We start from the raw sequence: 14,026 nt of genomic DNA, 5'->3' as shown, positions 1-14,026 counted from the left end.
GTTGTATTGGTCGTGTACAGAGTTCTACAATTACACCAAGATACCCGCAAAAACGCATCCGGTCCGTGGGTACCTAGCTCAGGTACCCAACCATTCCCTTCTATATATATAGAGTAATATATAACAGTTCATGTTATCTCATTGCTACGTATGTTTAAATGTATCTTAATTAAAGTTTATTTTTGTAAAATGTTAAAAACGCTTTTAATAGTGCCATTATAATAATAATAATAATAATAACTTTATTTATAGAAGGTAACACATTAAGACATAGGCATCATATTATGAAAAACATAACACACGTCTTATTTACAATGCGGCCTTCTGAAAGAACATACAAAGACACACACACACACACACACACACACACACACACACACTAAATAAGATGTGATGCAAATAATTAATACTCAAAACACAAATGTGAAAAACACATTTTGAACAATACCGCAAAAATACATATTGTTAAAAAAGCATTATTACATTTTTTCGTCATGGCCTATAATTAGAATTAAAAACAATTGTAAAATATATCCCAAAAGCATATAAATGTTATTAGTTGTAAAGTCATTACAAACTTTGAAAGTCATTTTTTTCCACCGCAAAACGAATGAATACTAGGTTCTTGACCTATTCGATGTAGGTCAGTCGACAATGTGTTGGCTGCTCCATCCCGTTTAGAGGTTTCCGTTTTGACAAGAAAATTCTAAAAAACCATGACGTCACCTTTTAAAAGAAGGAAAACGAAATGAGGGATTTCGACTTTCAGTTCATGTTTCCATTGTTTAATTGTATTTTTGATCTATGATTACGTTAAAGATGGACGTAGACAATGATTTAGAGGGTAACCTGTTGCAGCAGTTCAGTTCAATGGGAACAACAGACAAAGAAGTGCTGATAGCTGAATTCCAAAACTTATTAGGAAATCAGCTGAACCCTGCAGGATGTGCATTTTTTCTAGATATGAACAATTGGTGGGTTTCATATTTTTCTATTTTAAATATTTGTAATATGCTGTAAACTGACTTTGTTGGTAATGTGTGTTGTACATTATGATAGATTAGAGATGTGTGTCATAAATAGTTAGTGGAAGGTTTTAGCATGACCCCGAATATGGTAGTCCACCTAAATGGCCGTCAACCAGTCTTTTGACAATTTTTAGACTATTGCAGACTGGTGACGTCCACCATCCCAGCAAAAAGTAGCAAACGGGCCTTGCGCAGAGGATCCTCGCGGCCACAATTTTTAAATTATCTTTGTTATAAATTCAAATTTCTACGAAAATATCATTGCCTACTATCAAACACACATTTATTTATGTCATTATGCCAAAAAAACATGTTCAGATACCATAATGCACTTACATGCATCGATTGTATCCATTAATCTGTAAATCTAGGACAAATCTGACAGGTTGTGTACATGTATGAAACGGGGTAGAGGATTTCGAATATTTTGGTCTTTAATAGGCTCGGTTAAATAACACTATTAAAATGCAACCATTTCAATGCGCTGAACGCTAACGTGTTTGATGGGTCAAGTTGGGAGAAGTTGATGATGATGATGTTCGTGATGATGATGATGATGATGATGATGATGATGATGATGATGATGATTAGGTATCACCATTTTTGAACACTGTTGCGTTGCTCTGCACAATACATAGAAAAGGGAGGATAACTGTGACTGCGCACAGGGTTAACCATCATTGACGGATGGGTACAAATTTATTCGATAAAAATCAACATGTATAAAAAATGGTGGACTGCTACGCTCATTTCGTGACTCAGAGTATATTTATGTGAAAATAACGACTCTAACGACAAATCCAACCCAGTTAAGATCACTGTTAGGTACATTTGTAACAATTATATCATTATTAATCAACATCGATGCATAATATTACTATATATTCTTTCGCCCAGTGTTAAATGGTAGAGAGTTGTAGCGTTACAGGGATACACATGAAATGTCAAAATAATAAAAAAGTATCCCTGATCGCTCATTATTGTAGCTACCGAATATGGCAACGATTGTCAGACAATATGGCCCAGACTGGCGGATAAAACAGCCCATATTGAAAGAAGAATAATTTGATATGGCACTAGCTGTCCGACTATGCCGCCCATTTTGTAAAGATTTATCCACCGTATGAACCATTGTCAAGGTGGAATTGGATTCAGTGATTGCGGACCTGATTTTCAGATCCCTGAATCTGGGTTGTAAAGTAAGCCACTTTAAGTAAACTGGCCTTAATCTGGACAGTATGTTCTTAATTTTCTTTCATTTTGGGCTGTATCATTTTTGAATGGGTACAGGCAAAGTCATACCAGTATGTAGTTCTGGAACATGGTTATGGTTATATGATTTGGTAAAATACACTTCAGCTTTTCTTCAGCTGAATAAATGCAAAAGTAAGTAAAATTAAATCATTTTATTGGCTCCGGATGACGTGTATTAAAGGGGTCAAATTCTAGTTCAACCGTAGTCATTCTCAGACGTTTCCTAAAATTTATAACAAAACTGGGAATCTTGTTCTGAAGAGATTTTAGCTCACCTGCGCACAAAGTGCACAGTGTGAGCTATTGTAATAACGCGTTTGTCTGTCGCTATATAAGTCTATTGTCAACATTTTTCTTTAAACAAGTTTTCCTAAAGTTTAAACCACTGCAACAATTTCGACCAAACATTGCAGAAATGTTCCTTGGGTGGTCCCCTTTCAGATTTCTTTAATAAAAGTGGTTTCATGCAGAACTCTTGTTGCCATGGCACCCAAAAGGAAAAACTTTGAAAAACTTCTTCTCAGAATCAGCAGGCATGATTTCAAAATAGTTTCACAGATAATTTCTAAGGTGATCCTCTGTCAAATTCCTTCACCACGTGTAATTCATAAAAAACTTGGCCCCTATAGACAGGGATACAATTTTTTGTTTATATGGGTAACTTTGAAAATCATTTCTTTAGAAACCATTGACCCAATTTAACAATAAATTTACTTAAATATTCCTTTATTTATTTAATCAGTGTAACATTTTAAAATAAATATATATTATACGTTCATATTGACTGATATACTTTTCACAGTCATACTGAAATAAAATGGTAAAACATGCCATATTCATTGTATATAATATTTATAATTAATTCCAAATGTAACCCAATTCCCTAGACCCTTCACTCCCCCCACCACCGACACCACCACCACAACCTCAAGCCCCTTTGTTCTCAATACTAAATTTATTTTCTGTACAATGGTTAATGTCATCTGTAAAAGAAACATTAGACCATAAAAACTTAACATGCCTGTAGTCCGTACTTTGTGTTTTTTTGCGCATGCGCACTGGGATTCCAAGTGGACATGAAATGTGATTTTTAGCTCTACTCAGTACTGGCCAAAGGCCAGAAGAACTTATGCGATGGCAATATGTACACCAAATGTGCATCCCTGCGTCTGTAAACATTTGCTTGTGAACACGATACAGTCTTCAGCAGTTTTGATTGTATCTTGTAAAAATTTTTTTTGGTTCTGCAGTTGGTTTTATGTTGTACTCTCCCTTGCAGAAGTGTCTGTCGTTCATGCATCCATCTAAACACAATTGCTTGTGAATGTTTGTTCAAATTATGCCCCTGGGGTCATTACTGGCCACGCCCAGGGGTTCAAAGGCTTGTTATACTTTAATATTTAGGGAAATGTTTAAAAAATCTTTTTGTCTGAAACCGCTAGTCAGACACTTGCTATTTTGAATAAGGCATCATTTAGTTGTCCACTTCCGAGATTGTTCATATTATGGCCCTTGGGTCAAAACTGGCCATGCCCCAGGATCACAACTTTCCTAGAGACTTTAAGAAAAACTTGCAATCTTTAGGTTTAAAACCACAAGGCTCATACCTTTGATATTTGTTGTGGAGCATCATAAAAACTATGATGACCCTCTATCAACACAGTTACAATTATGCCCCTTGGGCCAAAGCAGGCCCCACCCCTTTTGACCTACTCTTTTATTTTTAAAGATACGGCAATGAAATTTGGACCATGTGTACTGTTTCGCAAACAAGCATCAATGTTGTCCTCCGATGACCTTCACTGTGACCTTTTGATCTACTTTCTTATTTTTGAAGCTAAAGCAATGAAATTTGGACCATGTATACAGTTTTGCAAAGAAGTATCATTGTTGTCTTCTGATGACCTTGACTGTGACCTTTGACCTACTTTCTTATTTTTGAAGCTACATCAAAGAAATTTGAACCATGTGTACTGTTTTGTAAAAAAATAATATTTTGTTTTTTGATGACCATGTTTGTGACCTCTTGATGGACTTTTTCATTTTTGAAGCTACAGCAATAAAATTTGGACCATGTGTACTGTTTTGCAAACAAGTATCAATGTTGTCCTCTGATGACTTTGACCTTTTGACCTACTTTCTTATTTTTGAAGCTACTGCAATGAAATTTGGACCGCGTGTACAGTTTTGCAAATAAGCATCAATGTTGTCCTCAGATGACCATGACTGTGACTTTTTGACCTACTTTCTTATTTTAAAGCTACAGCAATGAAATTTGAACCAAGTGTACTGTTTTGTAAAAAAATAATATTTTGTACTTTGGTGACCTTGTTTGTGACCTCTTGACATACTTTTTCATTTTTGAATCTACAGCCATGTGTACAGTTTTGCAAACTAGTATCAATGTTGTCCTCAATAATTACCTTGACTGTGACCTTTTGACCTACTTTCTTAATTTTGAAGCTACAGCAGTGAAAATATGACCATGTGTACTGTTTTGAAAACAAATATTAATTTCATCATTGGATGACCTTGACTTGGCACATATTAAAATAGTTCATGCAACTCATCTGCTTACAATATTTTCTATCCTCAGATGTTAAACGTTTCCAGCTCTCCGAAACACAAAACTTTAACTTTATGTTTGTAGCCTATTACCCATACATACATGCTCTGGATTGAAAATGACCACAAGAGCCATGCCAGTAGAGCATAGGCCCTCATGGGCCTCTTGTTTAAAACACCTTATAAACTGTTTACAAACCCATGTATTTAACTTCAGAAATTCCTTATCTTTTGTAATAAAAAGTGTTATAATCTGCTGAGACACTTTAACCTGATTGATATTCACCATGTTCTTTATACTTAACTTAAAATGTGACTGTCCTAGAAATATAGCTGTTTGAGAACTACTACTGGCAGCAACATTAACTTGTACCATGTTGTGAACTCTTAGGGTCTAAATTATAGGATGCACTAAAGTTCTTCAAAGCAGACTTTGTGGGAATGTTTTTACACTACATGTCCAAACTTCATGGACCCAAAATAAATACCCTAATCACTAAGGAAATATACATGTATATATTAGTGACAACTTCATAGTGGTACAAACTGTCTTGTAATCCTTTCATTCAATCTGGGCCCTCATTTTTTCCATCATTTTGGAAAGGGGTCAAGGCATTTCTGCTTTAGTAAAAAATGCCTTGTTTTTATTAAATTTCGAAATTCCAATATTTCGTGGAAATTAACACTTATTAAATTAATGCTATAAAAAAGGTCGAGAAAGTCTTCCTCCGAAAAATGATAAAGTAGTAAATTTCTTTATTTCGTTGTGGAAAAAGTATGAATATATGACATTATAAATATTTTGGCATATAGAATCCAGCCATTAGGAATGGGACAGAGTATCAACCCTAACATGTCAAGGACAACCCCCAGCCATATTGTCTGCCAGTCTTGGGCAATGGGCCATATTGTCTGAGCTATATCAGGGATGGCCTTTGACATCCATATATTTTTTTTCTCATTTATTTGCACATAGAGTACCAATAACACATTAATGTTCATATTTATATAATTAAATAATTAAAAAAATACATACATTAAAAAAAAAATGAATCGTTATGGCTATTTATGTCTTTTACTGATTTATGTTAGTTTCAGTACTTCCCACTTTTTATTATGGGCTTCGTACTTAACGTTGTTTAAAGCAATTTGCTCTTCTATTTTAATTCTTAATTTAAGATACATCATACATGCATTAATGGATAGATGTCTATTATTACAATTGGTTGAGTTTATATAAAATTTCATTAAAACAATTTAAGGAAGTTGCAAATATTACTGTATTTGTTTTTACATACTATTCCTAATAAAGCCTCACACTTCTTGATAAATTTCAAGATCTAATTTCATCTAATGTGAACATCAGTTCTTCGCTCTGTATGTTTGGGTGTGTGGCTGTGAGCTTACTGATTTGTTGTGATGTAAATGGTAAAAATGTGAATACTTGTGACAATTCAGTATTGTCAAGAACTGAAGGAAGAGTTCTAGCATTTTTACATTAACATGTATGACAGGACACCCTACCCAGTATAGCTATAATTACTAGGTCATATTTAGAAAAAAATAGGGCTGTTTTTTGTGAAACTGTAAACTGACAGCATGACTTGTATTACATATTTAATTCACACACCATATTCCCCAATAAAGATGATTATATTGACAGGGCTTCTGTTAAAGAAAGTTTGGAAGTATATTACTCCCTAGAAATGGGTTAAAACTTCCAAAATTGATTCATTGGAAGTACAGAAACTTCCATAATTTTGAAGAAAACTTCCAAAGTTGAAAGCTTGGAAGTTCAAAATATCAAAACCTTTTTTATGCCCCCTTTTGAAAAAAGTGGGGTATATTGTTTTGCACATGTCGGTCGGTCGGTCGGTCTGTCTGTCTGTCTGTCGGTCGGTCGGTCGGTCGGAATACCAAATGGTTTCCGATCAATAACTTGAGAACGCTTTGACCGAGGGACCTCATACTTGGTATGTGTATTGGTCATCACCAGCAGATGAACCCTATTGATTTTGAGGTCAGTGGGTCAAAGGTCAAGGTCAGTGTGACCTTTACATGAAAAACGGTTTCCGATCAATAACTTGAGAACGCTTTGACCCAGGAACCTCATACTTGGTAGGTGTATTGGTCATGACCAGCAGATGAACCCTATTGATTTTGAGGTCAGTGGGTCAAAGGTCAAGGTCAGTGTGACCTTAACATGAAAAACGGTTTCCGATCAATAACTTGAGAACGCTTTGACCCAGGGACCTCATACTAGGTAGGCTTATTGGTCATGACCAGCAGATGAACCCTATTGATTTTGAGGTCAGTGGGTCAAAGGTCAAGGTCAGTGTGACCTTTACATGAAAAACGGTTTCCGATCAATAACTTGAGAACGCTTTGACCCAGGAACCTCATACTTGGTAGGTGTATTGGTCATGACCAGCAGATGAACCCTATTGATTTTGAGGTCAAAGGTCAAGGTCAGTGTGACCTTAACATGAAAAACGGTTTCCGATCAATAACTTGAGAACGCTTTGACCCAGGGACCTCATACTAGGTAGGCTTATTGGTCATGACCAGCAGATGAACCCTATTGATTTTGAGGTCAGTGGGTCAAAGGTCAAGGTCAGTGTGACTGTAAGCTGAAAAAAGGTTTTCTGATTGTCCATATTTTATTTTCTTATATAGTAGACAGTAGAAATTTATATGTCACTAAATGCATGAGTTGAAGTATCAGTTTTCAGTGAACATCTAGTTTAATTATGCCCCCCTTCGAAGCAGAGGGGTTATATAATTGCTTTGCACATGTCGGTCGGTCTGTTGGAAGACCAAAGCTTGTCCGAGTGATAACTCAACAATTCCCGGACCTATGGTCATCAAACTTGACATGAAGATTAGGTATGACCAGTAGATGACCTGCCTCATATGCATCCAATGACAAATCAGCTGTCATTTCAGTCCATGCATATTTCATTCAATTGTCCAAATATTTCTGGCAACTTGGCGCTCAGGGGGCATAATGTTTGACAAACATCTCTTGTTCAATATTACTTTTATAGTCACAATTTTAATCAGTTTAACTGTTTCTAAGTAGAATGAATTATCATAATATAAGTCTGTGAATTTGGCAAGTTAAAGTTGCAAATTATTTGATTATTAATAAACTTGTTGAAAAATGGTTGAAAAGATATTGTATTCTGGACACTTAAACTTCCACATTTCAGTGTAAAACTTCCAAAATTGATTGATAGGAAGTTCATACCGGGAACTTCCAGTTTCAAATTCTTAATGGAAGCCCAGAATTGATTAGTATGCTTCCTATTGTAGGAACCTTCAAGCAGCAATTGGTTCATACTATGATTTTGATCAGCCCAATGTGAAAGTTCCTGAGCTGGCTTTTGTGAGTGACGTAACAGTGGGTGAGGGAGAGGCTGTTCCACCTAACACAACATTCACAAAAACATGGAGGGTTGAAAACTCAGGTGCATTGCTATATTATAAAAAATATTATCCATCTGTATTCTTAAATTTTAAGTGTCAATTGTATGTTTTAGCTCAATTCTTAATATTGTGAAATATCTTTAAGCTGATATAACTAAGAACTAAACTAATAACTAAATACGGTTTGTTAGTTTTGGTGTCCATTACAAGGGTATCGGTTATAAATAGATACATTTCAACATATAAATATTGCATGACGTGAACTTGTGATATACTAAAATGATTACTAAGAGTAAGAGATGATTTAAGTATTCTTTGGATCCCACTCCTCATTTATCTAATTATTTATTTGCAATGTATGCTTGACATATCATATGACATGATCATGTTATATATTGTAGTATTCACAAAAATCTTGCAGGAGATGAGTCATGGCCACCAGGCTGCCAGCTTCGATTCTGTCAAGGAGAGAACCTGGCCAACACAGACCGTGTGTTGGTTGAGACTTTAGGCCCACGGGCAACAACAGACATCAGCGTTCAGATGCAGGCCCGCTCCGAACCTGGAACCTACCAGAGCCAGTGGAGGATGTGCACCGCCACTGGCATGTTTTTCGGAGGTGAGAAATACTGTATATGTTATTAAGTTGAAAAAATACTGACAAAACTCAAGATTGCTTTGTAGTTGAATGGTGCTCAATTGGTTCAACAAAACTAGAAATTTCCTGATTCAATTTGTTTAATGTAGGACGATACAATGTCAAGTTAGTAATGTTTTTCCATTCAGTCAAGATAGTAATATATGACAAAATTACACTTTAAAGACCATTATTTACGTGGTACTGTTACCAAGGTTTTTAATGTATATTATTTTTAAATTTTACTGTTTCTGTTTTGCAGAATCTGTATGGGTGATTATAACTGTAGCAGAAGGAGGTGTGTTAGGAGTGACTCAGCAACTTTCACGTTTTGGAAATGAATTTGTGCATAATCCCTCCCCACAAGGTGCTTCAAACCCATTTCTTTCCCCAAGTAAAACTAATCAGGCTGGAACAGACAGTATGAGTTGCCTGCCTGCATTCATGTCCCCAAATGATTCCCTGGTTGCTCAACAAGGAAGCCCTTACACGAGCCAGCTAAGCCCCAGTCCTGACCGGACAGCCCACACAGGGGCTGGGTTACCTAACCACACAACAGCTCCTGCCAGGACACTTTTCCCAGTAAGTCTTGCAGAAAGGACATTTTGGCAATTTTTCTGATGCACCATAGTGCCTGATCCTATGTTGCTAGTTAAAGCGTTATTGCTATGTTGTATTATTTATCTATAAGGTTAGCTCATATTTGGTTCAGATTAATTTTGATTTTATAAAACACGAAATTCTTAATTACAACCATTATTTGTAGTTTGACGTATAGACATAGTTAAATCTTAATCTGAAATAGAAGCTAATGTTCTATATCTTGATACTCTGTCTCTGACAGAAGAAAACTCCAATTCCAAGAAATATATGTTAAAACTATCATGTTTAATCATTACTGCGTTTACAGGGGTTGAATGGTGGGGCAGAGGGAGATGGAGACTGTGATACAATGCAAGAAGAGGAAATGTCCTAGCAGGCCTTGTGGCGATGAAGCTTTGGAAATAGTGACACAAGGAGCATCTCATTATACAGTTAATGTATGAAGAAAAACTTGCACTGCCTTGCAGGAGTTGGGGAGAAACCATTCCACTTGCTGGCCTGGAAGTATTGGCCACTGATTTAGTATGGGAAATAGAGGCACAACAAGGCCCCAAACTGAATGGTCATTGTTTGACAATTAGTGAATAAGTGTATTACATTTACTGTTCCTCTATAGGATAATGCAAATGGGTTTTTTTCAAAGCAGGTATCAACTGCACGTAAGGCAAGCATACACAATTTTGGTAATGGAGCTTTTTTGTTTTAAGTCAGCTTATAAACTTTTAAGGCTTGTGGTTTATATTTTATTTGGCTTCTTGGTGCCAAAGGTACATGCCAGCTTTGCACACAAGCAATAGTTCTTTTGAGGATATTTTAATAAAGACAGTTATTCTCTTGTTTTAATACTGGCAATTTTGGTATAACAGTTAAATGTTAATTACAGAAAACTCATGAATTTATGAACACATTAAGTTGAGCATAGAGAGAATTCATAGTGAAATGGATCATAGTGATTGCCTGCATGAACAAGTACATACTGGGAAACGCGCATTGTCAGTTATACAAATGAAGGTGTGTTTTTTGTTTTGTGAATGAATTTTTTTGTGGAATATACTTCCTTCTTTTGTCTGTATGTTAACTCAAGTAAGTTTTTAAATTGCATGTACCCCGTAACAGTATCTACTCCACATGGTAATACAGTTACAAAACCATTGATTATGTATCATGTGATATATGCACTAACTGTTGAAAATAATTTCCAATGATATTTTTTAAACCAGAGAAAAACTGCAATGAACACTAAATTATATAGGTTTTGGCTTCCAACAGAGAGAAGAATTTATCACTTGTAAAAGTATGAAACAATTATTCAGATATAAAAATGCTCATTTATTCAGATTGTTTAGTTTTGTCATATGTTATTCAATATTTTTTCTGGTTTAGCATTGATTTTAAAATGTTAATACTGGAGTGACCTTCCAAAAACACCAAAATCCTGTTGCTCATATATGTCTTATACATGTAGCTAGAGGTAATTATTTTTACATTCATATTGGAGTTTTAGGTGGTGTGTTAAAAAAACTGTTCAAAGTATTGTCATAGTTTTTTTGTGTTGTCGTTGATGGAAAACTTTCTAACTGTACTTATGTACATGTACCTGCAAAACGTCAAAGTGCTTGCTAGTGTCAAGTGGATTTGAGCAGCAGGATTTGTACCACAGTGCCATGTTTCTGACCAAACCCAAGATACTGTTCTGTTGGTGAATATATTACCGTAAGCTATGCATCTTTTGTTTTCCAATAGACCTGTACCAAACCAACTTATAATTATAAATTTTTGTTTCGTGAGAAAACCAAGGCAGTTGTAGATGAAAGCCTGATTTTTCATTTTTTTAAAGTTTTTCTTTCAATTTCTGTCATTATTCAAAGTACATGCACTTTTATTCTAAATAACTGTCAAGACACAAAGTAAAGTAGCTTCATCTCCTAAAGGTTGAAAATTGTTACGTACAAACATTTATTTTCAATATTTAATTTTCCTGATACAGACTGAACAATTTTTCTAATTGGTCACCTCAAATATTTTCTAAAATATAATTGTCAAAAGTAGTTGTAATTTACATAAGAAATCCTTTATTAATAAGGAATGCATGTGCAACCAATTGTTGATGTAACATAATGATGTTGGTTAAATCAAGAGAGAAGTAGTAAAACTTGCCATGAAGGTTCACAATGTGGCGGAGAGTCGCAGGTTCTGTGTGTGTGCGTCTGTCTTAGACTGAACCATGGCATTACCAAGCATTATAGGATTTTTTAAAAACTTACTTGTAAATTATATCAAAATCACTTGGCACAAATGCTCTCCACATTGACCTTAAGTGTTGATGAAACCGTAAAAAAATGAAAATTTATAACTGGTAGGTTACAAGAACAACTTTAAATTTGTGCTGTTTTTTCCGAATTTGTACCCAGTCAGGGAGCATACATAAGATAGAGTGATACTTTTTTATGAAAGGAAACTATTTTACATTTCATTGCAAAACTTGGCTGGACAGAAGGGGTAATAACTGTGAAAATGTGATGGTAAAGATCCCCTAAACAATCATAAGATTTGTTTTAGAAACTGGATGTCCTTTAGGCTATTACGTTTGAGGTGACAAACTACCCAGTAGCAAATGTATTGCAATTTTAAAAATGGCCAATTAGAAAATCTGTTCAATGTGAATCACACAAAAAGTGTATTGTTTTGGAAATGTTAATGATTTTAATTATATATAATGCTTTTGTATATATTAAACATGTTAATTTAATAAGGCACAAAATAAAATGTGATCTCAATTTGTTTGTATATTTTTTATGCCCCCCGAAGGTGGGCGTATTAAAATCGCACCGTCCGTCCGCCGTCCGTCCGTCCGGCTCTGTAACTTTCCCTTGTATGGACAGATTTTAAAATAACTTGCCACATGTGTTCCAAATACCAAGACGACGTGTGGCGTGTAAGACTCATGTCCCTACCTCAAAGGTCAAGGTCACAATTAGTGTTTATTCACAATGGAGTGCTGCATATAAGGACATATGTTGTCGTGTCCGGGCTGTAACTTTCTCTTGTATGGACAGATTTTAAAATAACTTGCCACATGTGTACCACATACCAAGACGACGTGTCGCGTGCAAGACCCGTGTCCCTACCTCAAAGGTCAAGGTCACACTTAGTGTTTATTCACAATGTAGTGCTGCATATAAGGACATTGTCATGTCCGGGCTGTAACTTTCCCTTGTATGGACAGATTTTAAAATAACTTGCCACATGTGTTCCACATACCAAGACGACGTGTCGCGTGCAAGACCCATGTCCCTACCTCAAAGGTCAAGGTCACACTTAGTGTTTATTCACAATGGAGTGCTGCATATAAGGACATAGAGTATAGGTTGGCGTGTCCGGGCTGTAACTTTCCCTTGTATGGACAGATTTTAAAATAACTTGCCACATGTGTTCCACATACCAAGACGACGTGTCGCGTGCAAGACCCATGTCCCTACCTCAAAGGTCAAGGTCACACTTAGTGTTTATTCACAATGGAGTGCTGCATATAAGGACATAGAGTATAGGTTGGCGTGTCTGGGCTGTAACTTTCTCTTGTATGGACAGATTTTAAAATAACTTGCCACATGTGTTCCACATACCAAGACGACGTGTCACGTGCAAGACCTGTGTCCCTGCCTCAAAGGTCAAGGTCACACTTAGTGTTTATTCACAATGGAGTGCTGCATATAAGGACATGAGTATAGGTTGTCGTGTCCGGGCTGTAACTTTCTCTTGTATGGACAGATTTTAAAATGTTTATTCACAATGGAGTGCTGCATATAAGGACATAGAGTACAGGTTGTTGTGTCCGGGCTGTAACTTTCCCTTGTATGGACAGATTTTTAAATAACTTGCCACATGTGTTCCACATACCAAGACGACGTGTCGCCTGCAAGACCCGTGTCCCTGCCTCAAAGGTCAAGGTCACACTTAGTGTTTATTCACAATGGAGTGCTGCATATAAGGACATAGAGTATAGGTTGTCGTGTCCGGGCTGTAACTTTCCCTTGTATGGACAGATTTTAAAATAACTTGCCACATGTGTTCCACATACCAAGACAACATGTCCCGTGCAAAACCTGTGTCCCTACCTCAAAGGTCAAGGTCACACTTAGTGTTTATTCACAATGGAGTGCTGCATATAAGGACATAGAGTACAGGTTGTCATGTCTGGGATGTAACTTTCTCTTGTATGGACAGATTTTAAAATAACTTGCCACATGTGTTCCACATACCAAGACGACGTGTCGCGTGCAAGACCCGTGTCCCTACCTCAAAGGTCAAGGTCACACTTAGTGTTTATTTACAATGGAGTGCTGCATATAAGGACATAGAGTATAGGTTGTCGTGTCCGGGCTGTAACTTTCCCTTGTATGGACAGATTTTAAAATAACTTGCCACATGTGTACCACATACCAAGACGACGCGACGCGTGCAAGACCCGTGTCCCTACCTCAAAGGTCAAGGTCACACTTAGTGTTTATTC

General features: G+C 36.2%; 1 protein-coding gene across 1 annotated transcript; it reads left to right on the top strand.

Moving 5' to 3' along the window:
• The first annotated feature begins 707 nt into the window (after positions 1 to 707).
• On the top strand, positions 708 to 12,293 carry LOC128232307 (protein ILRUN-like). The gene is made up of 5 exons (XM_052945788.1): positions 708 to 974; positions 8,163 to 8,317; positions 8,698 to 8,895; positions 9,176 to 9,495; positions 9,824 to 12,293. Exons 1-5 carry the CDS (start codon positions 805 to 807, stop codon positions 9,887 to 9,889), a joined length of 909 nt encoding a protein of 302 aa, XP_052801748.1. The 5' UTR covers positions 708 to 804; the 3' UTR covers positions 9,890 to 12,293.
• The last annotated feature ends 1,733 nt before the right edge of the window (positions 12,294 to 14,026 follow it).

The sequence above is a fragment of the Mya arenaria genome, chromosome 4 (genome assembly GCF_026914265.1).
Source record: "Mya arenaria isolate MELC-2E11 chromosome 4, ASM2691426v1".
Lineage (NCBI taxonomy): Eukaryota > Metazoa > Mollusca > Bivalvia > Myida > Myidae > Mya > Mya arenaria.
The sequence above is the reverse complement of the archived record's forward strand: the minus strand, read 5'-3'. Positions and strand labels throughout refer to the sequence as shown.

Excerpts from the sequence above, each read along its gene's own strand:
- LOC128232307 (XM_052945788.1), top strand. The coding sequence starts at position 805 with ATGATTACGTTAAAGATGGACGTAGACAATGATTTAGAGGGTAACCTG. Across the intron at positions 975-8,162 it reads TTTCTAGATATGAACAATTG|GAACCTTCAAGCAGCAATTG; the intron begins GTGGGTTTCATA and ends TTCCTATTGTAG. Across the intron at positions 9,496-9,823 it reads CTGCCAGGACACTTTTCCCA|GGGTTGAATGGTGGGGCAGA; the intron begins GTAAGTCTTGCA and ends CTGCGTTTACAG.